Here is a 23,051-nt window from a genome sequence, read left to right on the forward strand (position 1 = left end):
CTCATCTCCTGGGGAGAAATTCAAGCTGCCAGCTGCAGAAATTGGATAAGTAAAGAAGAACCAAATGTTAATTGCCAAGACAATGCAGAAAATGTCTCCAGGGCATTTCAGAGACCTTCATGGCAGCCCCTCCCATCACAGGCCCAGAGGCCTAGGAGGGAAAAATGGCTTCATGGGCTGGGACCAGGGCCCCACTACTCTGTGCAGGCTTGGAACATGGCATTCTGCATCCCAGCCACAGTTGGGGGATGCAGGGTGCCATGCCCCTTTTAGCCACAACTACAGCTCCATTTGTGGCTAAAAGGGGCCAAGGTACAGCTTGGGCTGTTGCTTCAGTGTGTGCAGCACCATGCCTTGGTGGCTTCCATGAGGTGTGGGGCCTGCAGGTGTGCAGAAGGCAAGAGTTAAAGTTTGAGAATCCTCCACCAAGATTTCAGAGGATGTATGGAAACACCTCGATATCCAGGCAGAAGTCTGCTGCAGGGGTGGAGCCCTCATGGATAACCTCTACTAGGGCAGTGCAGAGGGGAAATGTGGAGTGCAAGCTCCCACATGGAGTCCCTACTGGGACACTATCTAGTGGACCTGTGAGGACAACAATCCTTCAGGCCCCAGAATGGTAGATCCACCGAGAGGTTGCATTATGCACCTGGAAAAGCTGCAGGAACTCAAGGGCAGCCCATGAAAGCAGTCGCAGGGGCTGTACCCTGCAGAGTCACAGAAGCAGAATTGCCTAAGGCCTTGGGAGCCTATCTCTTGCATCAGCATGCTCTGGATGTGAGACATGGAGTCAAAGGAGATTATTTTGGAGTTGAAGATTTAATGACTGCCCTGCTGAATTTCAGACTAGCAGTGGGGCCTGTAGCCCCTCTGTTTTGGCTAGTTTCTCCATTTGGAATGGGAGCATTTACCCAATACTGGAACCCCTATTGTATCCTGGAAGTAACTAACTTGTTTTCTATTTTACAGGCTCCTAAGCAGAAGGGACTTACCTTGTTTGAGAAGAGTCTTTGGACTGTGAACTTTTGAGTTAATGTTGGAATGAGTTAAAACTTTGGGGGACTGTTGAGGAGGAATAATTGTATTTTGCAATTTGAAAAGGACATGAAATTGGGGAGGGGTCAGGGCAGAATGATATGGTTTGGCCTTGTGTCCCCACCCAAATCTTATCTCAAGTTGTAATCCCCATGTGTCAAGGGAGGGACCTGCTGGGAGGTGAATGGATCATGGGGGTGGATTTCCCCCATACTGTTCCCATGATACCGAATTTTCACGAGATCCGATGGTTTAATTGTTTGGGACTTCCCTCACTGGATTTCTCTCTCCTACTGCCTTGTGAAAAAGGTACTTGCTTCTCCTTTGCCTTCCACCATGATTGTAAGTTTTCTGAGGCCTCCCCCAGCCATATAGAACTGCGAATAAATTAAACCTCTTTTCTTCATAAATTATCCAGTCTCATGTAGTTTTTTTTTTTTTTTTTTGGAGACGGTATCTTGCTCTGTCACCCAGGTTGGAATGCAATGGCATGATTTCAGCTCACTGCAACCTCCACCTCCCAGGTTCAAGCAATTCTCCCCTCAGCCTCCCAAGTAGCTGGGATTACAGGCATGCATCACCAGGCCCAGCTAATTTCTGTATTTTTGGTAGAGACAGGGTTTCACCATGTTGGTCAGGCTGGTCTTGAATCCTGACCTCAGGTGATCCACCTGCCTTGGCCTCCCAAATTGCTGGGATTATAGGTGTGAGCCACCCTGCCTGGCCTCAGGTAGTTCTTTTTTTTTGGACAGAGTTTCATTCCTGTTGTCCAGTCCAGGCTGTATTGCCATGGCACGATCTTGGCTCACCGCAACTTCCACCTCCCAGGTTCAAGTGATTCTCCTGCCTCAGCTTCTTGAGTAGCTGGGATTACAGGCATGTGCCACCACACTCAGCTAATTTTGTATTTTTAGTAGAGATGGGGTTTCTCCATGTTAGTCAAGCTGATCTCCAACTCCCGACCTCAGGTGATCCATCTGCCATGGCCTCCCAAAGTGCTGGGATTACAGGCGTGAGCCACCGCACCCAGCCTAGGTAGTTCCTTATAGTAGTGTGAGAATGGACTAATACAGAGAGTAAAAGATGATAGCTTGTGGGGGATGATAAGACAACTGGGTCACTAGAGCTGTTGTATCATCACAGCTGCTGTTATGCCTAAAATATGATGATCCATTGTCCAGTTTTCCATAAGGTTCAATAGGTCTCAATCTTTGAATTGCAAGGGAACTAGAGAGACTATAAATTCCAGGCTTTCCCTGTGTATCTTACAATAAACCCCGTCACTTAAAATCATGTCCTGTAGACAAAGGAGAGTTAAGACGTGCCAAAGAGTACTAAGGGTCTAACTACTAGCAGCCTCCTGCAGATTTTGAAATTTCTTTTGTCTTCTATTTTATCTTAACATTGTTGACCTAAAAGGAAGAAGCTGAGGCAAAATTAATATAAATAGAGAGTTTATTTGGGACAAGCTTGAGGGTTGCCACTCAGTAACATAGATTCTAGTTGCCCTGAATACACATTCTGAGTAGCAGCAGTTACAAGTGGATTTTTTTTTTTTTTTTTTTTTTTTTGAGACAGTTTCACTCTTGTCACCCAGGCTGGAATTCAATGGTGTGATCTCGGCTGACTGCAACCTTCCCCTCCTTGGTTCAAGATATTCTTGAAGTCTTGAGTCTGCCTCAGACTCCCGAGTAGCTGGGATTACAGTCACCCACCACCACGGCTGGCTAATTTTTGTATTTTTAATAGAGACGGGGTTTCACTACATTGGGCAAGCCAGTCTCAAACTCCTGACCTCAGGTGATCCATCCGCCTTGACCTCCCAAAGTGCTGGGATTACAGGTGTGAGCCACCGCACCCGGCCACAAGTGGATTTTTAAAAGGAAAGAAGAGGCAGTTCCCGAGTTATTTACCAATAATTTACATTAACATAACATACACTATTGATTGGCTATCCATTATTAAGCTATAGGATATGGGTTATAACATCTGGTGCAGCACCAGTAAGCTGATTTTTAGCTACTTGTGGCAATAGTAAGCAGTATAAAGAGATGAGTACATGGCCCAAAAGGGGGTGTGTATAGGGCAGAATTGCTGTCTCACTTTAATACCTCTTTGGGCCTGAGAGTTGGAAAGGATTTGCATTCTTCAGATTTTAAAAGTTATTTTTCTCATTTATTCCTTTTGATCAAAAATCTTTCTTTTTGAAAGCACTGATGATCAAAATCTGAGTGTCAAGGTGTCCCTTGTTGCCAGAAAGGCTCATTCCCAGGTAGTCCTACCAGTCATTGATTTATAGCTGCTGTCAATTGTTGAATCACCTCTAGTCTTCAGTGTACCATGAATTTAGTTTTCTCAGAAGAAATAAAACAATAAGAGATACACTGGAAATATTTTGAGGTTCCCAGGCCTGTCAGAAAGTGACATTCTTTACTTAACACAAGGACAGAAATCTTGAAAGGGAACTATGTAGACAAGAGACCAGGTCACTCTTTCCGAGAGGCTTTTTAATTGCCTCTATAGAGTCAACCTCCATTCCTCAAAGCAGTCTGGTCATATCTGAAAATATGTCATTACAGTCAAATCCTTGGTAAAATAACCAGTGTCTCCAACTGTATCCTGTTACAGAAAAAAGATTCTTATTAAATGTATGCAAATAACTGGATTGCTATAAAATAAGAGTACTCATGAATAGTTTCCAAATTTTGGAGCTATCAGGTAGAGAGAAAGGCAAATGTTTCAATTTTGCTCACAAAAGTATTTTTACCCAATTGCTATAAAGTACAAATAAGTAGCTCAAAGGAAAAAAAGTTTTCTTGACTCTGGAAGACAAAATTAAAGAAAAAAAAACAGCAATGTTTCAAACAAAAAGTCAGAAAATCATTTCAGTCTTCTGTCAGTTCAGTCACATGTAATCAATTCTTGTTCTGCTTAATGTTGAGTTAGCAATCTAAGGAACACATCACTTTATTACATACCTGAAAGTTGTTAGTTAGTCCAATGATATGATCTCCAAAGTTATCAGAAACCTGTATTCAAGAGTACTTGTCAGGGTCCCATGAATTTCCTTGAAGAAAAAGCAAATTTTGAATCATAGCCAATTGTAAACTGCTTTATGAGAAGAACAGAAATAAAACAGTAATTGTTTTAGATGGCAAAAGACTTAGAAGAGCCATGGTTAAAGATGGAATTGACAAGGAAATTTGGTTATTCCTGTGGTTTACAACAGTTTAACATAATAATCATAATTATGACTGATAGAATATACCAAGACACATTAGAATTTTAGGAATCTCATACAAGTTTGGAACATGTATTAAGAACACATTTATCCTAATATAACTCAAAGAAAGTTAAACACCATTATTTCTCTGACAATGCTTTCCATATGATTTTAACACGTTAAATATGCCTAATATTCCTCTCTTGGACTTCCAGGGGTTTCTTTTGGAAAATACTTAATTTTAGAATTTGAAATTTGATTTTAAGAAGTATGTCAAATATTAAAAGTTTAAAACATTTGACCAAATAGGATCATAGGTCACTGTAAAATAGTATTCATTCATTTAGCCAAAGTTATAATTCAAAGATTTCAAAAAGCAAAACCCTTTACTCTTTGATAGAGATAAAAGTCAGTTTTCTAAACAATCCAAAAACCTAATAAAGATGGCATGAGACCAGCAGAATCTCTCTTTCCCATTTTTTTTTTTTTTTTACCCAAAAGGTGAACATTGTTTTTACTGTTTCTTAAAAATACTTAAAAATCTTATTCAAAAGAGAAAACCAAATTTTACTTTTGCATCAGTATATTATCCTAAAGTTAATTTCATTAAATCCTTATAAACAAATCTATCAAATCTCGGGTTTTTTTTTTTTTTTTTTTTTATGGAGTCTCACTCCAAGCTGGAGTGCAATGACATGATCTCAGCTCACTGCAACCTCTGCCTCCCAGGTTCAAGTGATTCTCCTGCCTTAACCTCCCAAGCAGCTGGGATTACAGGCACCTATCACCATGCCCAGCTAATTTTTGTATTTTTAGTAGAGATGGGGTTTCACCATGTTGGCCAGGCTGGTCTCAAACTCCTGACCTCAGGTGATCTGCCCACCTCACCCTTCCAAAGAGCTGGGATTACAGGTGTGAGCCACCACATCTAGCCCTCAGTTTTAACTGCATAAGATTTCCATAACCTTTAAACATTTTTCTATTAAAGAGCAGATTAATGCTTCAAGAAAACCCTGTTACTCTGAAACAGGGGTCCCACATCAGTGCGCTTTAAATATCAATGCTTAATTTTTAGAAAAAGTCAATAATCTCCTAATTTTAGCCAACTGTATCACATATAAAATTCTTTTCATGACATTAATCTTCCACAAACCTTTTACAACTTGCTTAGACCTTCAGTTTTGTCCTATACTTCATTTTTTTAATATTGGTATTCTACTTAGGACAAAGATTTACTATCCCCTTATCATTTTGACCAAAGTCCTCTTTTAGGTAAAGGAAAAAAATTACCCTTTTCAACTTTCTTTACATCTTCTTTATATGCTATCTATATAAAATTGTTTCTGGCCTAGTAGTTTTAGTTACATATATTAACCACAATGTTAACTCTTAGTAACCCTAATTTTCAGTGAAAAACCTAAGAAGTAAGCTACTTTAATTATGTACCAGAGCTCAGAACAAATGACAGTGCTACGGAGACAATGCCTGGAGGATCCAACTCCTTGCAGTATACCCAAGAGGCACAGTTCAACTAGGGATGATGGGGCCCAGGCACTGTCCCCAGGGCCACTTGTCTAGTACTCAGAATCTAAAGGCTGAAATCCAAAGATATAATCTCACAGACAAATTAAGCAAATATCAAAAAATAACATAAAAGAATGGCCTTACGACCTTAAAACATTTAGCAGAGACAGTATAAACCAGTCTGACCAATAGATCTAGGCAAACACGTCTAAATTAAAATTTGAAGACGTTTCTATTTTACTTTACCAATAATTTAAAAATTATCTTAATATAAACCCAAGATTACTAAAGTCAAGGGTCCGTGAAAAGCATTTGGGTTGGTTGTATTATTTATAAGCACTTTTTCTATAAGTCAATGGTACCATGTAGACAACATATAAACAGACATGTATACATGTATACATAAATCACCCAGACACAGATAATGACTTTATAGCTTTAATTAAAAAATTTTAGCCACATTGAAACTGCTGGTGAACTGAGGGAAGAAAAACAAAACAAAACCAAGCAGAGAAAAAAATTTTAGTCATGAGACTGGTAAAACTCACTAGTTTAAAAGGACAGTTAGATTCAAACTGTACCTTTGTAAATGGAAAAGTTTAAAGTTCAAAGGAAGAAAAGTTTTCTTGACTCTGGAAGAAGCTGAGGCTTGTACTGAGTTTTAGAGAAAATGAGGTAGTAAATTTACATCTCAAAGCACAAAGAGAAAGAATTTAAGGCTTTTCAAGGAGGATTTTGGGTGTGTTGGAGGAAAATTAAAAATGGATGCCAAGGTAACACAAAATCACAGGAATCTATCATTGGATTTTATAAGGAGACCTATTTCACTTAGATAAGTAGCTTTTAATGCAGTCTGTTTTCCAGTTGGATCACTGAGCTCAGGGCAGAGCCCATTAAGTAACAGGGTCAACAAAACATTTAGAGTTTTTAGAGCCTAATAATTTAAATATGTGAAAAGCAGATGCAATTGAAGGCAAAGCATCTAGATCTTTAAAAATTAAGGATTCCATTTTTAGGCTGAATCCTGGGTCCCCAAAAAGAGGGGAAATACCATGGGACTGGGCCATGCAACACTTTCATGGTATACTTCAATACAAAAACATTTCTCTAAGTATTTAAACCATGCCTTTCTTATCTTAACAAGCAAAGAAACCAGTAACTCCCTGTAGTAATAATAATAACCATTCACTGTAAACAACTTCTGTCAGCCAACTCCAATATTATAATTCTCATCAGTAACTTGCCAGCCATCACACACACAAAGGTTAAGTGTTCTCTAATAGAACAGAATAATATCCAGTACTCCTAAAAGCCAAAGGGATCAGGTGACATGATACAAAAGAGACCAGAGTTTTGTGCTGGAAACTGTCATGAAATCTCTCCATGACTCTTCAGACTCCACAGGAAGACAGAACAACCCAGAAAGGGAGTGAGAGGCATCTTTTTCTGTCTTCCTTAAGGGGTCTGAGTCATTAGAAGTCTCCTCTAGATCCTTTCATGTGGTACTGAAGACAGCAGAGAGGTGGAGGAGGTTGAGTCTCATTTTTGTTTGTTTGTTTGTTTTTGAAATGAAGTCTTGCTCTATCGCCCAGGCTGGAGTGCAGTGGTGCAATCTTGGCTCACTACAAGCTTCGCCTCCCAGGTTCACGCCATTATCCTGCCTCACCCTCCTGAGTAGCTGGGACTACAGGCACCCGCCACCACGCCCAGCTAATTTTTTGTATTTTTAGTAGAGACCAGGTTTCCCTGTGTTAGCCAGGATGGTATCGATCTCCTGACGTCATGATCCGCCTGCCTCAGCCTCCCAAAGTGCTGGGATTACAGACATGAATCACCATGTCTGGCCCTGGTTTGTTTGTTTTGAGAGAGAGGGTCTCTCTGTTCTGTGATACTGAAAGAAAAATAAAAAAATAGAAACAGGGTCTCACTCTGTCACACAAGTGGGAGTGCAGTGTGGCATGATTACAGTTCATGTAGTCTTGACACATTCTGGGCTTAAATGATCCTCCCACCTCAGCTTCCTAAGCAGCTGGGACTACAGGCACACACCACCATGCCCAGCTAAGTTTTGTTTTTACTTTTTGTAGAGACAGGGACTCATTACATTGCCCAGGCTGGACTCAAGCAATCCTTCCACTGTGGCCTCCTGAAGTGGGCTGGGATTACAGGCATGAGCCACCATGCCTGCATGAATCTGTTTTTAATGAAGCTGGCTTTTGACTATGGAGTTCTTAAATACTTTTTGAGGAGGGGCCAAGATGGCTGAATAGAAACAGGTCCTGTCTGCAGTTCCCAGCAAGACCAATGCAGAAGGCAGGTGATTTCTGCATTTCCAACTGAGGTACCCAGTTCATCTCATTGGGACTGGTTAGACAATGGGTGCAACCCACGGAGAGCAAGCAGAAGCAGAGTGAGGCATTGCTTCACCCAGGAAGTGCTAGGAGCCAGGGGACCTCCCTGCCCCAGCTATGGGAAGCCATGAGGGACTGTGCTACTCAGCCTGGGTACTATGCTCTTCCCACCGTTTTTGCAATCCAGAGATCAGGAGATTCCTTCATGAGCCTACACCACCAGGGCCTGGGTTTCAAGCACAAAACTGAGAGGCTGTTTGGGCAGGCACCGAGCTAGTCGCAGGAGTTTTTCTTTGTACCACAGTGGTGCCTGGAACCCCAGCGAGACAGAACCGTTCACTCCCTTGGAAAGGGGGCTGAAGCCAGGGAGTCAAGTGGTCTTGCTAAGTGGATCCCACTCCCACGGAGCCCAGCAAGCTAAGAACCACTGGCTTGAAATTCTCACTGCCAGCACAGCAGTCTGAAGTCGACCTGGGATGACTGAGCTTGGTGGGGGCAGGGGCATCTGCCATTACTGAGGCTTTAGTAGGCAGTTTTCCCCTGACAGTGCTAAGGAGACTGGGAGGTTTGGACTGGGCAGAATTCACTACAGCGTGGCAAAGCGGTTGTAGCCAGACTGCTTCTCTAGATTCTTCCTCACTGGGCAGGGCATCTCTGAAGGAAAGGTAACAGCCCCAGTCAGGGGCTTACAGATAAAACTCTCATCTCCCTGGGACAGAGCATTGGATTGTCCCCAGAGCACTGGGGAGGGGCAGCTGTGGGCACAGCTTCAGTAGACTTAAGCTTTCCTGCCTGCTGGCTCTGAAGAGAGCAGCTGCTCCTGACAAAAGATATTCTCCCAACACAGTGTACCAGCTCTGCTAATGGATGAAGTGCCTCCTCAGGTGGGTCCCTGACCCCCATGCCTCCTGACTGGGAGAAACCTCCCAACAGGGGTTGACAGACACCTCCCAACAGGGGTCAACAGACATCTCATATAGGAGAGCGCTGGCTGGCATCAGGCTGGTGCCCCTCTAGGACAAAGCTTACAGAAGAAGGAGCAGGCAGCAATCTTTGCTGTTCTGCAGCCTCCACTGGTGATACCCAGGCAAATAGGGTCTAGAGGGGACCTTTAGCAAACTGCAGCAGACTTGCAGAAGAGGGGCCTGTCAGAAGAAAAACTAACAAACAGAAATCAACAACCACATCAACAAAAAAAGACTCCCACACAAAAACCCCATCCAAATGTCATCAGCCTCAAAGATCAAAGGTAGATAAATCCATGAAGATGAGGAAAAGCCAGCAGAAAAACACTGAAAATTCCAAAACCAGAATGCCTCTTCTCCTCCAAATGATTGCAACTCCTCTCCAGCAAGGACACAAAACTGGAGAATGAGATTAATGAATTGACAGAAGTCGGCTTCAGAAGGTGGGTAATAACAAACACCTCTGAGCTAAAGGAACATGTTCTACCCCAATTCAGGGAAGCTAAGAACCTTGATAAATGGTTACAGGAACTGCTAACTAGAATAACCAGTTTAGAGAGAAACATAAATGACCTGATGGAGCTGAAAAACACAGCACAAGAATGCGGTGAAGCATACACAAGTATCAATAGTTGAATCAATCAAGTGGAAGAAAGGATATCAGAGATTGAAGATCACCTTGCTGAAATAAGGTGTAAAGACAAGATTAGAGAAAAAAGAATGAAAAGGAACGAACAAAGCCTCCAAGAAATATGGGGTTATGTGAAAAGACCAAACCTACGATTGACTGGTGTATCTGAAAGTGATGGGGAGAATGGAACCAAGTTGGAAAACACACTTCAGGATATTATCCAGAACTTCCCCAACCTAGCAGGACAGGCCAACATTCAAATTCAGGAAATACAGAGAACACCACTAAGATACTCCCCGAGAAGATCAACCCCAAGACACATAATCATCAGATTTTCCAAGGTTGAAATGAAGGAAAAATGTTAAGGGCAGTCAGAGAGAAAGTTCAGGTAGCCTACAAAGAGAAGCCCATCAGACCAACAGCAGATCTCTCTGCAGAAACCCTACAAGCCGGAAGAGAATGGGGGCCAATATTCAACATTCCTAAAGAAAAGAATTTTCAACCCAGAATCTCATACCCAACCAAACTAAGCTTCTTAAGCAAAGGAGAAATAAAGTCCTTTCTAAAGAAGCAAATGCTGAGGGATTTTGTCACCAGCAGGCCAGTCTTACAAGAGCTCCTGATGGAAGCACTAAATATGGAAAGAAAAAACCAGTATCAGCCACTGCAAAAACACGCCAAAATATAAACACCAGTGACACTATGAAGAAACTGCATCAACTAATGTGCAAAATAACCAGCTAGCATCATGATGACAGGATCAAATTCACATATAATAATATTAACCTTAAATGTAAATAGGCTGAACACCCTAATTAAAAGACACAGACTGAATAAAGAGTCAAGATGCTTCAGTGTGCTGTATTTAGGAGACCCATCTCACGTGCAAAGACATATATAGGTTCGAAATAAAGGGACAAAGGAGGATTTACCAAGCAAATGGAAAGCAGAAAAAAAGGAGGGGATGCAATCCTAGTCTCTGATAAAACAGACTTTAAACCCAAAAAGTTCAAAAAAGACAAGGGCATTACAGAATGGTAAAGGGATCAATGCAACAAGAAGAGCTAACTATCCTAAATATATATGCACTCAATACAGAAGCACCCAGATTCATAAACAAGTTCTTAGAGACCTACAAAGAGACTTAGACTCCCACACAATAATGGGAGACTTTAACACCCCACTGTCAATATTAGACAGATCAACAAGACAGAAAATTAACACGGATATTCAGGACTTGAACTCAGCTCTGGATCAAGTGGACTTAACAGACATCTATAGAACTCTCCACCCCAAATCAACAGAATATACATTCTTCTCAGCACCACATGGCAGTTATTCTAAAATTGACCGCATAATTGGAAGTAAAACATTCCTCAGCAAATGCAAAATAATGGAAATCATAACAAACAGTCTCTCAGACCACAGTGCAATTAAATTCGAACTCAGGATTAAGAAACTCACTCAAAACTGCACAATTACATGGAAATTGAACAACCTGCTCCTGAATGACTCCTGGATAAATAACAAAATTAAGGCAGATAAGGAAGTTCTTTGAAACCAATGAGAACAAAAAGACAACATACCAGACTCTCTGGGACACAGCTAAAGCAGTGTTAAGACAGAAATTTATAGCACCAAATGCCCATATCAGAAAGCTGGAAAGATCTGAAATTGTCACACTAAAATCACAATTAAAAGAACTAGAGAAGCAAGAGCAAACAAATTCAAAAGCTAGCAGAAGGCAAGAAATAACTAAGATCAAAGCAAAACTTAAGGAGATAGAGACACGAAAAACTCTTCAAAAAATCAATGAATTCAGAGGCAGTTTTTTGAAAAAATTAACAAAATAGACCACTAGCTAGACTAACAAAGAAGAGAGAAGGATCAAATAGACACAATAAAAAATGATAAAAGGGATCTCACCTCTGATCCCACAGAAATACAAACTACCATCAGAGAATACTATAAACACCTCCACGCAAATAAACTAGAAAATCTAGGAGAATTACATTCCTGGACACATACACTCTCCCAAGACTAAACCAGGAAGAAGTGGAATCCCTGAATAGACCAATAACAGGCTCCGAAATTGAGGCAGTAGTTAATAGCTTACCAACCAACAAAAGCCCAGGACCAGACGGACTGGCAGCCGAATTCTACCAGAGGTACAAAGAGGAGCTGGTACTATTCCTTCTGAAACTATTCCAAACAACAGAAAAAGAGGGACTCCTCCCTAACTCATTTTATGAGGCCAGTGTCCTCCTGATACCAAAACCTGGCAGAGACACAACAAAAAAAGAAAATTTTAGGCCAATAACCCTGATGAACATTGATGTGAAAATCCTCAATAAAATACTGGCAAACCGAATCCAGCAGCACATCAAAAAGCATATCCACCACGATCAAGATGGCTTCATCCTTGGGATGCAAGGCTGGTTCAACATACACAAATCAACAAATGTAATCCATCATGTAAATAGAACCAATGACAAAAACCACGTGATTATCTCAATAGATGCAGAAAAGGCCTTCGATGAAATTCAACATCTCTTCATGTTGAAAACTCTCAATAAGCTAGGTATTGATAGAAGGTATCTCAAAACAGTAACAGCTATTTATGAAAAACCCATAGCTAATATCATACTGAATGGGCAAAAACTGGAGGCATTCCCTTTGAAAACCGGCACAAGACAAGGATGCCCTCTCTCACCACTCCTATTCAACACAGTATTGGAAGTTCTGGCCAGGGCACTCAGGCAAGAGAAAGAAATAAAGGGTATTCAAATAGGAAAAGAGGAAGTCAACTTGTCTCTGTTTGCAGATGACATGATTATATATTTAGAAAACCCATTGTCTCAGCCCCAAAATCGCCTTAAGCTGATAGGCAACTTCAGCAAAGTCTCAGGATACAAAATCAATGTGCAAAAATCACAAGCATTCCTATACACCAATCATAGAGAACAGAGAGCTAAATCACAAGTGAACTCCCTATTCACAATTGCTACAAAGAGAATAAAATACCTAGGAATACAATTTACAAGGGACATGAAGGACCTTTTCAAGAACTGCAAACCACTGCTCAAGGAAATTAGAGGACACAAACAAATGGAAAAAAATTCCATGCTCATGGATAGGAAGAATCAATATCATGAAAACGGCCATACTGCCCCAAGTAATTTATAGATTCAATGCTATTCCCATTAAGCTACCATTGAGTTTCTTCGCAGAATTTGAAAAAACTACTTTAAATTTCATATGGAACCAAAAAAGAGCCTGCATAGCCAAGACAATCATAAGCAAAAATAACAAAGTTGGAGGCATCACACTACCTGACCTCAAACTATACTACAAGGCTACAGTAACCAAAACGTCATGATACTGGTACCAAAACAGATACATAGACCAATGGAACAGAACAGAGACCTCAGAAATAACACCACACATCTACAACCATCTGATCTTTGACAAACCTGACAAAAACAAGCAATGAGGAAAGGATTCCCTGTTTAATAAATGGTGCTGGGAAAACTAGCCATATGCAGAAAACAGAAACTGGACCCCTTCCTTACGCCTTATACAAAAATTAACTCAAGATAGATTAAAGACTTAAATGTAAAATCCAAAACCATAAAAACCCTAGAAGAAAACCTAGGCGATACCATTTAGGACATAGGCATGGGCAAAGACTTCATGACTAAAACACCAAAAGCAACTGCAACAAAAGCAAAAACTGACAAATGGGATCTAATTAAACTAAAGAGCTTCTGCACAGCTAAAGAAACTATCACCAGAGTGAACAGGCAACCTACAGAATGAGAGAAAAATTTTGCAATCTACCCATGTGTCAAAGGTCTAATATCCAGAATCTACAAGGAACTTAAACAAATTTTCAAGAAAAAACAAACAACCCCATCAAAAAGTGGGCAAAGAATATGAACACACACTTCCAAAAGAAGAGATTTATGTGGCCAAAAAACATGAAAAAAAGCTCATCATCACTGGTCATTAGAGAAATGCAACTCAAAACCACAGTGAGATGCTATCTCATGCCAGTTACAATGGCAATTATTAAAAAGTCAGTAAACAGATGCTGGCAATGCTGTGGAGAAACAGGAAAGCTTTTACACTTGTTGGTGAGAGTGTAAATTAATCCAACCATTGTGATTGTGGAAGATAATGTGGTGATTCCTCAAGGATCTAGAACCAGAAATACCATTTGACCCAGCAATCCCATTACTGGGTATATACTGAAAGGGTTATAAATCATTCTGGTATAAAGACACACACACGTATGTTTGCTGCAGCACTTTATAATAGCACAGACTTGGAACCAACCCAAATGCCCATCAATGATAGGCTGGATAAAGAAAATGTGGCACATATACACCATGGAATACTATGCAGCCATAAAAAAGAACGAGTTCATGTCCTTTCCAGGGACATAGATGAAGCTGGAAACCATCATTCTCAGCAAATTAACACAGGAACAGAAAACCAAACACCACATGTTCTCACTCATAAATGGGAGTTGAACAATGAGAACATATGGACACAGGGAGGGGAACATCACACACTGGGGCCAGCCAGGGAGTGGGGCCAAGGGGAGGGAGAGCATTAGGACACATACCTAAAGCACGTAGGGCTTAAAACCTAGATGACAGTTGGTAAGTGTAGCACACAACCATGGCACATGTATACTATGTAACAAACCTGCACATTCTGCACATGTATCCCAGAATTTAAAGTAAAATTAAAAAAAAAAAAAGAAAAACTTTTCAAATCTCTCATTATCAGGTATTAGCCAGCACAAATAGCTGTTATTCCTGGCTTTTGAACTTTAAAAAAAAAAAAAAGGTATGCTTCCAAATGACTCACCAAAACCAGTAAGCCTTAATGAAGGTTATGACTTCACCAAGGCTGCATGGGGCATCTCCAAAGGAGGTGCAACACAGTCCTCACAAGACCCAGAATCACCCCAAAGACAGCTGAAAGAAAGGAGTTTAGCCACAAGTGAAGTACAATTCACATTTCTGTCTGGCCATGATTTCTAGGATCTCAGCTTCTCGGCTGAGTACTCACGAAGGCCCAAATGGTCTGTATGTGCCACAAATGGAAAAAGACAGGAAATCAAAAGTTGTCCATGGAAGGGATAAGGATCAATTACAAATGGTATCCCAAATGGTCAAGAATCATACAATACTTTAAAACAAATAAGATTAGCTCCCTGGCCAGCAATTGAACTCAGGCTACAGTGGTGAAAGCACCAAATCCTAGGCATTTTATCGCTGGGTGGAGTGTTTTCTTTGTTTTTGTTTTTGTTTGTGTATTTGTTTTTTGGTAAATCTTGCAGGGAATCCAAAGCAGGCAGTTTAAGCATTTAAGGATTTTATCTTGTTTTAGATCTGATCTCATCTGGAATGCTGCTTAGCTAATTCCCTGAATGTTAGCATTTTAAAGACATGATAAGATTTAAAGGGTACTGTCTGATAGTGGGTCAATAAATCAGTGTGTATTAGTTCATTCTCACACTGCTATAAAGAACTACCTGAGACTGCATAATTTATAAATAAAAGAGGTTGAATTGACTCACAGTTCTGCATGGCTGGGGAGGCCTCAGGAAACTTACAATCATGGTGGAAGGTGAAGGAGAAGCAAGCACCTTCTTCACAAGGCAGCAAGACAGAGAAAGCCAGAAAGGGAACTGCCAAACACTTTTAAACCATCAGATCTTGTGAGAACTCCCTCACTATCATGAGAACAGCATGGGGGAAACTGCCTCCATGATCCAATCACCTCCCACCAGGCTTCTCCCCCCACACGTGGGGATTACAAATCGCGATGACATTTGGTTGGAACACAGAGCCAGACCATATCACAGTGTCATTCACTAGACCTGGTTAGAAAAAATTTTGTTGGATCTGCATTTTTATAGTCTCAGCAGTCTTATTCCCGTTCTGTTGTTGTTCTACTTGTTCCTTCTGCTCTAAATTTAAATTCATTTCCCCTGAGAGAAGGAAATGTGTACATTGTGAAATTTTAAAAAATCTCTGCCTAAGAAATGTATGGAGGCCAAGGGAAGAAGCAGAAAGGGATGAGTTCAGATCACAGAGCTGGAAGGAAAAGGAGGATCTGGAGGTGAAAGGGAGAAAGACTCCAAAGTCTTTTTAAATAGTTTCAAATATCCCTTTGTTTACCTCTTGAATGAAGGTGATTTTTTCTTTCAGGATTTCTTTTAGAAGTTTTTAGGTGCCAGTGGAAGTAAGTCTCATATTTACATGTCTGGTTCTAAAACCAGCTCTTTCCAATGGTGTGTACAAATAAATTACTTTAGGTATATCAAAAGATGCCCATTTTTGGTCCTTGTTGCCTATGATCATTCCAGGTTAGATGGGTCTACTTTCCCAGACACTACAAGAGAGTACCCCATAAATTGTATATGTAATTCCAGCAGGTATTTTTAAAATGAGTGTTCAGGTTTTGAACACTCTTATTATTGATTTCTCATAATTCAGGAACTTTTCAAAAGTGACCAAAGCCAGGAATGTGTTTAGGATCAAACTGTGGCATGTCTTGGACTGTCTCTAATTGTCAGATGGTAGCAGAGTCCTCAAGGATGAGGACAATTGGATTGTCTCTAATTGTCAGATGGCAACAGAGTCCTCAAGGTATGGGCGACCAGACCCTCATCTTACGTCCATCTGGAAGAGCAAAAGGGGTATACATTTCAGTTACGAACTAACAGGAATTGGTTAAAATTAAAGACTAATTCAGAATTTTCAAGCGATAGTAAACAACTGCTATCTCAAAGGCATACAATATAAAATGAAACCACTGGTGCCTAACTGCCAGTTCTTTCACTCAAACCTCTGCTGTGAGACAGAGGTGAAAAAACCTTGACCCAAACCCCTGGTTCTGAAGCAGAGGCAGAAAAACCATGACCTGCACCTCTGCTGTAAGACAGAGCGGGGAAAAAGGCAGAGCTCTTTACCCGGATCTTCTGTCCAAAGACAGAGACCGAAGCCCTCACACTTAAAGGAAATAAAGGGTTTAAAAAACAGCCCAAATAAAGTCTGGGCCTTCAACCCAAGAGTGGGAGGTCCACATTCAGGAGAACTCGCCTGAAACACCTGACGAGGCTTCTGAAGGAGGAGAGTTCACACTGGTACCAAGTGTTGCTTTCAGAGAGAAACACCAGGTGTGTGGGGAATCACTCTGTATCCTGCTGACTTACTCTAGATGTTCGACCTAAAAGGAAGAAGTTGAGGCAAAATTAATATAAGTTGGGAGTTTATCTGGGCCAAGCTTGATGACCGCAACTCGGGAACACAGATTCAAGTTGCCTTGAATATACACTCTGAGTAGCAGCAGTTGCAAGTGGATTTTTAAAGGGAAAGATGAGGCAGTTCCTGAGTTATTTACCAAGAATTTACACTAAAATAAAACAAGATACTGATTGGCTATACATTATGAAACTATAGGATGTGGGTTATAATGTCTGGTGCAGCATTAATCTGTAGCTTAATGTTTAGCTTGTGCGGCAATAGTAAGCAGTTTCAAGAGACAAATACACAGCTTAAAAGTAGGGGAGAAGGACAGGATCGCTGTTGCACTTTAATGCCTCTCTGGGCCTCATAATTTAAAAGGATTTGCATTCCTCAGATAAAGTTCTTTTCTTAACATTTAAAAAAATTTTCGGCTCAGTATCATAATATAACTATCTGTATTTATGTTAACATAGAAATGCTTTAAATTATTTTGCCATTTATAAAATTTGTGATGCAGGAAAGCCACACTATCCTGTGTCTTTACCTTCTGAGTAGCAATTATAACTCTGGGATACAGGTTTGTAGTCTGAGAAGTGCTGGCATTTTTTTTTTCCTTTGCAACTCAAAAGTCTCTAATTCAAGTTCTCTTTTAGCACTATTCATTCATTCTTTGATAAATATTTACTGAACATCTTCTATTTGCTAGACACATCAACAGGACTGAGGATACAACTGTGAACAAGATATGTATGACTCTTATCTTCATGGGAGCTATCATTTAGAGAGAAAGAGAAATAAAGAGGAAATTAAAATATATTGTGATGTGTGCAAAGATAAAGAGGGAAACTTAGAGTGCTAAGAGAAATGTAAAAAATGTTACCTATCTTGTGTTAGCTTGCATAGGAAAAAAAAAAAATGAAGAAAACGGTCACCTAATCCCAAAGCAGGTGATGAAGAAAGATTTTCGGACAGACGCAGTGGCTCACACCTGTAATCTCAGCACTTTGGGAGGCCAGGCTGAGGCAGAAGGATCGCTTGAGCCCAGGAGTTCAAGACCAGCCTGGGCAACAGAGGGAAACCCTGTGTCTACAAAAAAATCAAAAAAGTAACTTGGTGTGGTGACGTCTGCCTACGGTCCCAGCTACATGGGAGGCTGAGGCAGGATGATCCTTTAAACCCAGGAGGTCAAGGCTGCAGTGAGCCATGTTCATGTGACTGCGCTGCATCCTAGGTGACAGAGTCAGAGTGAGACCCCGTCTCAAAAAAAAAAGAGAACCAAAAAAATTTCCAGGACCAAATAGTCTACAGGATGAGCTGGAGTTAGCCAGGTAAAGTATGGTAAAGAATATTTCAAGCCTGGCTTAGAGTAAGCCCTGGAGGCTACAGAGAACATGGACTCTATGGGAACAAATTCAGTGTGCTAGTGAGTGGACAGATGTCAAAAGTGCAAAGGAGAAAGATGGGGGGTGGGGGCGAGGGAAGCCGGAGAGAAAAAGCAAGGTAGATTATGAAGGGCCTCTGTTAAACAGTTTAGAACGGGGCTGAAAGTCACCAAAAGGATTTAAGCCTAAGAAGAACTAGTTAATATGTGTTTTTTAAAAAGATTGCTCAGGAACTATGTCTGGAAAAGAACAAGGACTTGACTTACATTAAGGTAAGAAGTGGAATTAGAAAATCTGGGGCCCAAAGGAATTGGAGTGAGTTAATTCCTCCCCTTTAAAGTGTCTATTTTCTCCAAAGATAACCACCATATCCTCTCCGGGGCTAACATTCTCTGGCCCTTTCCCATTGTCTCTGGCAGCTCCCAACCCAAGTCTCTACGGTTACAGCATTCCCTTAAGGAACACATACTTTTCCAACCTGCTGCAGCACACAGAGCACATGTAATTTTTCATTTTACTGTATTTTATTTATTTTTCCAAGACAAGAGTTTCACTCTGTTTCCCAGGCCGGAGTGCAGTGGTATGATCTTGGCTCGCTGCAACTTCCGCCTCCTGGGTTCAAGTGATTCTCATGCCTCGGCCTCTCAAGTAGCTGGGATTATAGGTGTATGTCACCACACACAGCTAACTTTCATATTTTTAGTAGAGACGGGGTTTCACCATGTTGACCACTCTGGTCTCGAACTCCTGCCCTCAGGTGATCTGCCTGCCTCAGCCTCCCAAAGTGCTGGGATTACAGGTGTGAGCCACCATGCCTGGCCAAGCACATGTAATTTTAAAGGTGAACGTACTTGTGGCCTTTCTTATTTTATTTTATTTTTGTTATTTTAGAGATGGGGGTCTTGCTATGTTGACCAGGCTGGTCTCAAACTCCTGGGCTCAAGTGATCCTCCCACCTGGACCTCCCAAAGTGCTGGGATTACAGGCGTGAGCCACTGTGCCCAGCCTGGCCTTTCTATTTGGCTTTTTTGATCTGATATCCTAGTAGAGCCTATCATTAAATTTCCACCTATAGAAACAGGAAGTCAGGCAAGGACTTGAGGGAGTTTCGGCAGGTTAATGATTACAACGGAAAGAGAATACAATTATTGAGGTGTTTTGACTCACTTGGCCATTTCCTGAGAAACTCTGCTTGAATTTTTCCACTCTTCAGGTGGAGATTATGACACTGTCCAGGCTTTCAGGAGTCTAACCTCTTAGACAATAAAAGACATACTCTTTGGTAACTGCAGTGGCTAAGCCAAGGAATAAATATGCGTAACTACGACAAACAGGTACTTGATGAGAATATTATCTAAAACTGCCAGATATTTAGACCAAGTGCTCCTTTTGTTATAAGAAGCTGGTATGATGTCCATATGGTTTTCAGGGCTGCTGTTCCCTCTAAGAAGAAGGAATAGTCTTTTTCATGAACTTCTCTCTCGCTGAACTTTTAGGCTACAATTATGTCAGTTCAAAGTGGGCAGATTTGCCAACTGAAAAAATGATGACACGCAGCCTCCCCACTCGGTCTGTGGGTGAACGTCATTCCCGAGGAAACCAATGCCACAAGATTAGTAGGACGCGGATCACAAAAAATGTTTACAATGCAGGGCATCACAGACTGCAAACCAAACAGGGTAGGAGGACACGGGACCATTTCCTTTTCCTGTCTCCATCTGACTCTGGAAGGCGGGGACAAGACATTTAAAACCAGGACCATTCCAGGAGGACAACATATTAGCTACCGCCCTCCAGCTCCTTTCAGTGTTGTTTCCGTAAAGGACTTACAAACTGGCGAGGGCAGTGGCTTCCAAAAGCGCACAGGCGTGCCTTTTCCAACTTGGTCTTATTTTCCCTTTCTGCTCCATAACTACAATGTGTTTCTGTTCGTAATCATCTTGGCTTGTCCTTACCTCTGCTTGTAAGAAAAGTCCTTTGCGCCATTCCCCTCCAAGCCCCAGGGAAGAGCTTACACCTCAGACCCAGTGTCGCTCGGCCGTCAAGGAGCGAGCCACGTGGAAAACCCCGAGATAGGACCGTGGCCCCTAGCTGGGCCCGGGTAACGATGCGGGGCAGGGAGCGCAGACGGCCGGGGAGGGCGGCGGCCCCTTTAAGAGCAGGCCACGCCCCCTCCGCTCCTCCGTTCGCGGCCAGCGGTCGGTGGCGGCCGCTAAGGTGCTGACAAGATGGCGGCCGGGGGAGCTGTCGCTGCGGCGCCGGAGTGCCGGCTTCTCCCCTACGCGCTACACAAGTGGAGCTCCTTTTCCTCCACCTACCTTCCCGAGTAAGTGCCCGGCCCTGAGCTCGTGCTGTCCCACTCTTCCGCGTCAGCACTGTTGGGCCAGGGGTGCAATGGAGGGCAGCCGAGCCGAGAGGCCCAGGCGGGGCCTGCTGAGGGGGACGTGCGGCCTCCGGAGTCTTAGTTCAGCTGCTGAGAGCGTTGCTCCGCCCCGCTCGGGAAGGGGTTAGGGTCCTGAGAGCGAGCCCAGGGAGAAGGGGAGAGGTGTGTGGTGGATCCGGGGCGCGCACAGGAGAACCGGAAGCCCAGTTGTTCTGCGCTTGGGATTTGGGGGTTGAGGTTGAGGAGGGCTTAGGGGACGGGCGGCTCTGGGAGGTGGGGCAGGAATCCGAGCTTGCGGGGCCCGGCCCGCTTGCAAACTACCCCGAATGTCTGAGGTCGTCCGAGGTGGTCGGCGTCGGGGGACGTGTCGTTCAGTCGATTGCTGCTGGGACAAAGTGTAAAGCCGAGGAGTGCCTATTCCAGAGTGGGGTCATTAAAAGTGATTAGCTCTAGAGTAGTGTTAAAAGTCACGGAAGGCTGAAAAGTTGTGGAATCCATCTGAATCCTAGCAGGCGGGGAGAAGTTGTAGAATTGGCAGACGTCGTCTTTAATGCCTGGAAGTTCTGAAAAAGATAGAGAGTGGGAAGGAGTGACATTACCGAAGAATTTCAGTATTACAGCTCATTAGAAGATGGGTTTTTATAGACACAGACCCGCTTCCCAACACAGAAACTCGAACATAGAAAAATCTGGCTTTAATGAATTTGATTTTCAACACCGGCTTTGTCTTGATCCCTGATTTAGGTGTTAAAAAAGAGTTCAGTTGCATTGTTAGGGTTTTTTTTTTTTTTTTTTTTTTCTCTCTAGCAAGTTCCTTCTGAAATGCTGAAAATACTCTTAACATAGTATCTTATTTATCTTTGGCTTATCTTTGAAAGGAGGAGCAAATCTAACTCCAATTTTACGTGCTAGTGGAGAAACTGGCTTAGTAAAGGCTTAAGAGCTGTGCAGATCCTGAAGAAAAGTGCCAGTTGTCCCTCTAACCATTTCACAGGACCGAAACGATTTTATGAACAAAACAAATTAATGAATAATTTACTGAATATTTTGCTAAACAAAAAAGTGGCTAGATCTGTGAAGCATACTCAAGTAAGTTTTCCATCTATATTTGAGAAATTCTTCACATTTATCCAAATTTGATTTCACGGGTTATATCAATGAAGAATCTCAAAATGGAGCTGCAACTGGAAGAATCTGTCTTGACTGCCAGCCTCCCGTTTTATTCACCAGGTGAAGGGTTGGCATTCAGTAGGATCTGGCCCAATGAAGGGTGCCAAGTGACCTGTGGTTTGATCTGGCCTGCGTAGCCTATTCATGGTCATATCCCTGATTGATGCTGAAACCCAACTTTCAGTTTGGGAGTGAGCCAGGTAAACATTCCAGCCATGTACTTGGAGTTGAAATGTGGCCCTATGTACTTGACCTCTGATATTCTGGGTTATCATGTTCTTGAATCTGAAGTTATTCAGCTTTTTTTAATACTCAGGCTAGGATTATGGACAGTTGGGAATTGGTGTGGCATTGTTTGATCTAATTGTAGAGACATTTTTCTGGTCTTGAATTGGCCTATTTCCAGGATGTCACTCCTTAAATTTTTAGTGTAGGCCTGAGGCTTGGATAATACAAGTACTATTTGCGTTATCTGTTGTACAGACATTTTAAGAAAGTACATTTCAAGCAGGAAATGATTTAGTGGGATGGCAACTTTAATCTGACTTTGTGTCTTGTTACTCCGGCCCCTGGTTTGCAGTGGGCAGAACACTAGTTTTGGAGTTAGAAAGTAACAATATGAGATTGGAGAAATACGTTGCTGCAATTTTCTCAAGTACATACATAAAATAGTGGCCGGGCGCGGTGGCCCAAGCCTGTAATCCCAGCACTTTGGGAGGCCGAGACGGGCGGATCATGAGGTCAGGAGATCGAGACCATCCTGGCTAACACGGTGAAACTCCGTCTCTACTAAAAAAAAAAACTAGCCGGGCGAGGTGGCGGGCGCTTGTGGTCCCAGCTGCTCGGGAGGCTGAGGCAGGAGAATGGCGTGAACCCGGGAGGCGGAGCTTGCAGTGAGCTGAGATCCGGCCACTGCACTCCAGCCTGGGCGACAGAGCAAGACTCCGTCTCAAAAAAAAAAACGTGTTCAATCGAAATAGTATTTAATATACATGTAACTCTCGTACACTTCCATTTACTGTATCTTATTTAATCTTTATGACATGTTGGAGAATATTGTGTCTGCTGGGTTGGTGTGTGTCATGCCTAAATTATAAAACTCTTGGCTCTGAACTTCTA

At 42.1% G+C, this 23,051-nt stretch overlaps 1 protein-coding gene and 1 long non-coding RNA gene across 5 annotated transcripts in view; one reads left to right on the top strand and one right to left on the bottom strand.

Annotated features, from left to right (window-relative positions):
• Positions 1-2,606: 2,606 nt before the first annotated feature.
• Positions 2,607-20,947, bottom strand: LOC111539845. The gene is made up of 3 exons (XR_002730813.3): positions 20,698-20,947; positions 4,014-4,102; positions 2,607-3,654 (listed from the first exon to the last, which is right to left on the bottom strand). It is a non-coding gene; the product is annotated as an uncharacterized LOC111539845 (long non-coding RNA).
• The window catches only part of MKLN1 (muskelin 1), a 163,897-nt gene continuing 161,390 nt past the window's right edge, over positions 20,545-23,051 (top strand). For 2 of the 4 annotated variants that reach the window (XM_023207840.1, XM_023207837.1), the window contains exon 1: positions 20,545-20,705. In XM_023207840.1, coding sequence (XP_023063608.1) covers positions 20,608-20,705 — 98 coding nt within the window. In that variant the 5' untranslated portion in view covers positions 20,545-20,607. Of the gene's footprint in view, positions 20,706-22,080; positions 22,133-23,051 lie in introns of those variants that run through there. The other 2 variants (XM_023207841.1, XM_023207838.1) reach the window with 2 other exon arrangements.

The sequence above is a fragment of the Piliocolobus tephrosceles genome, chromosome 8 (genome assembly GCF_002776525.5).
Source record: "Piliocolobus tephrosceles isolate RC106 chromosome 8, ASM277652v3, whole genome shotgun sequence".
Taxonomy (NCBI): domain Eukaryota; kingdom Metazoa; phylum Chordata; class Mammalia; order Primates; family Cercopithecidae; genus Piliocolobus; species Piliocolobus tephrosceles.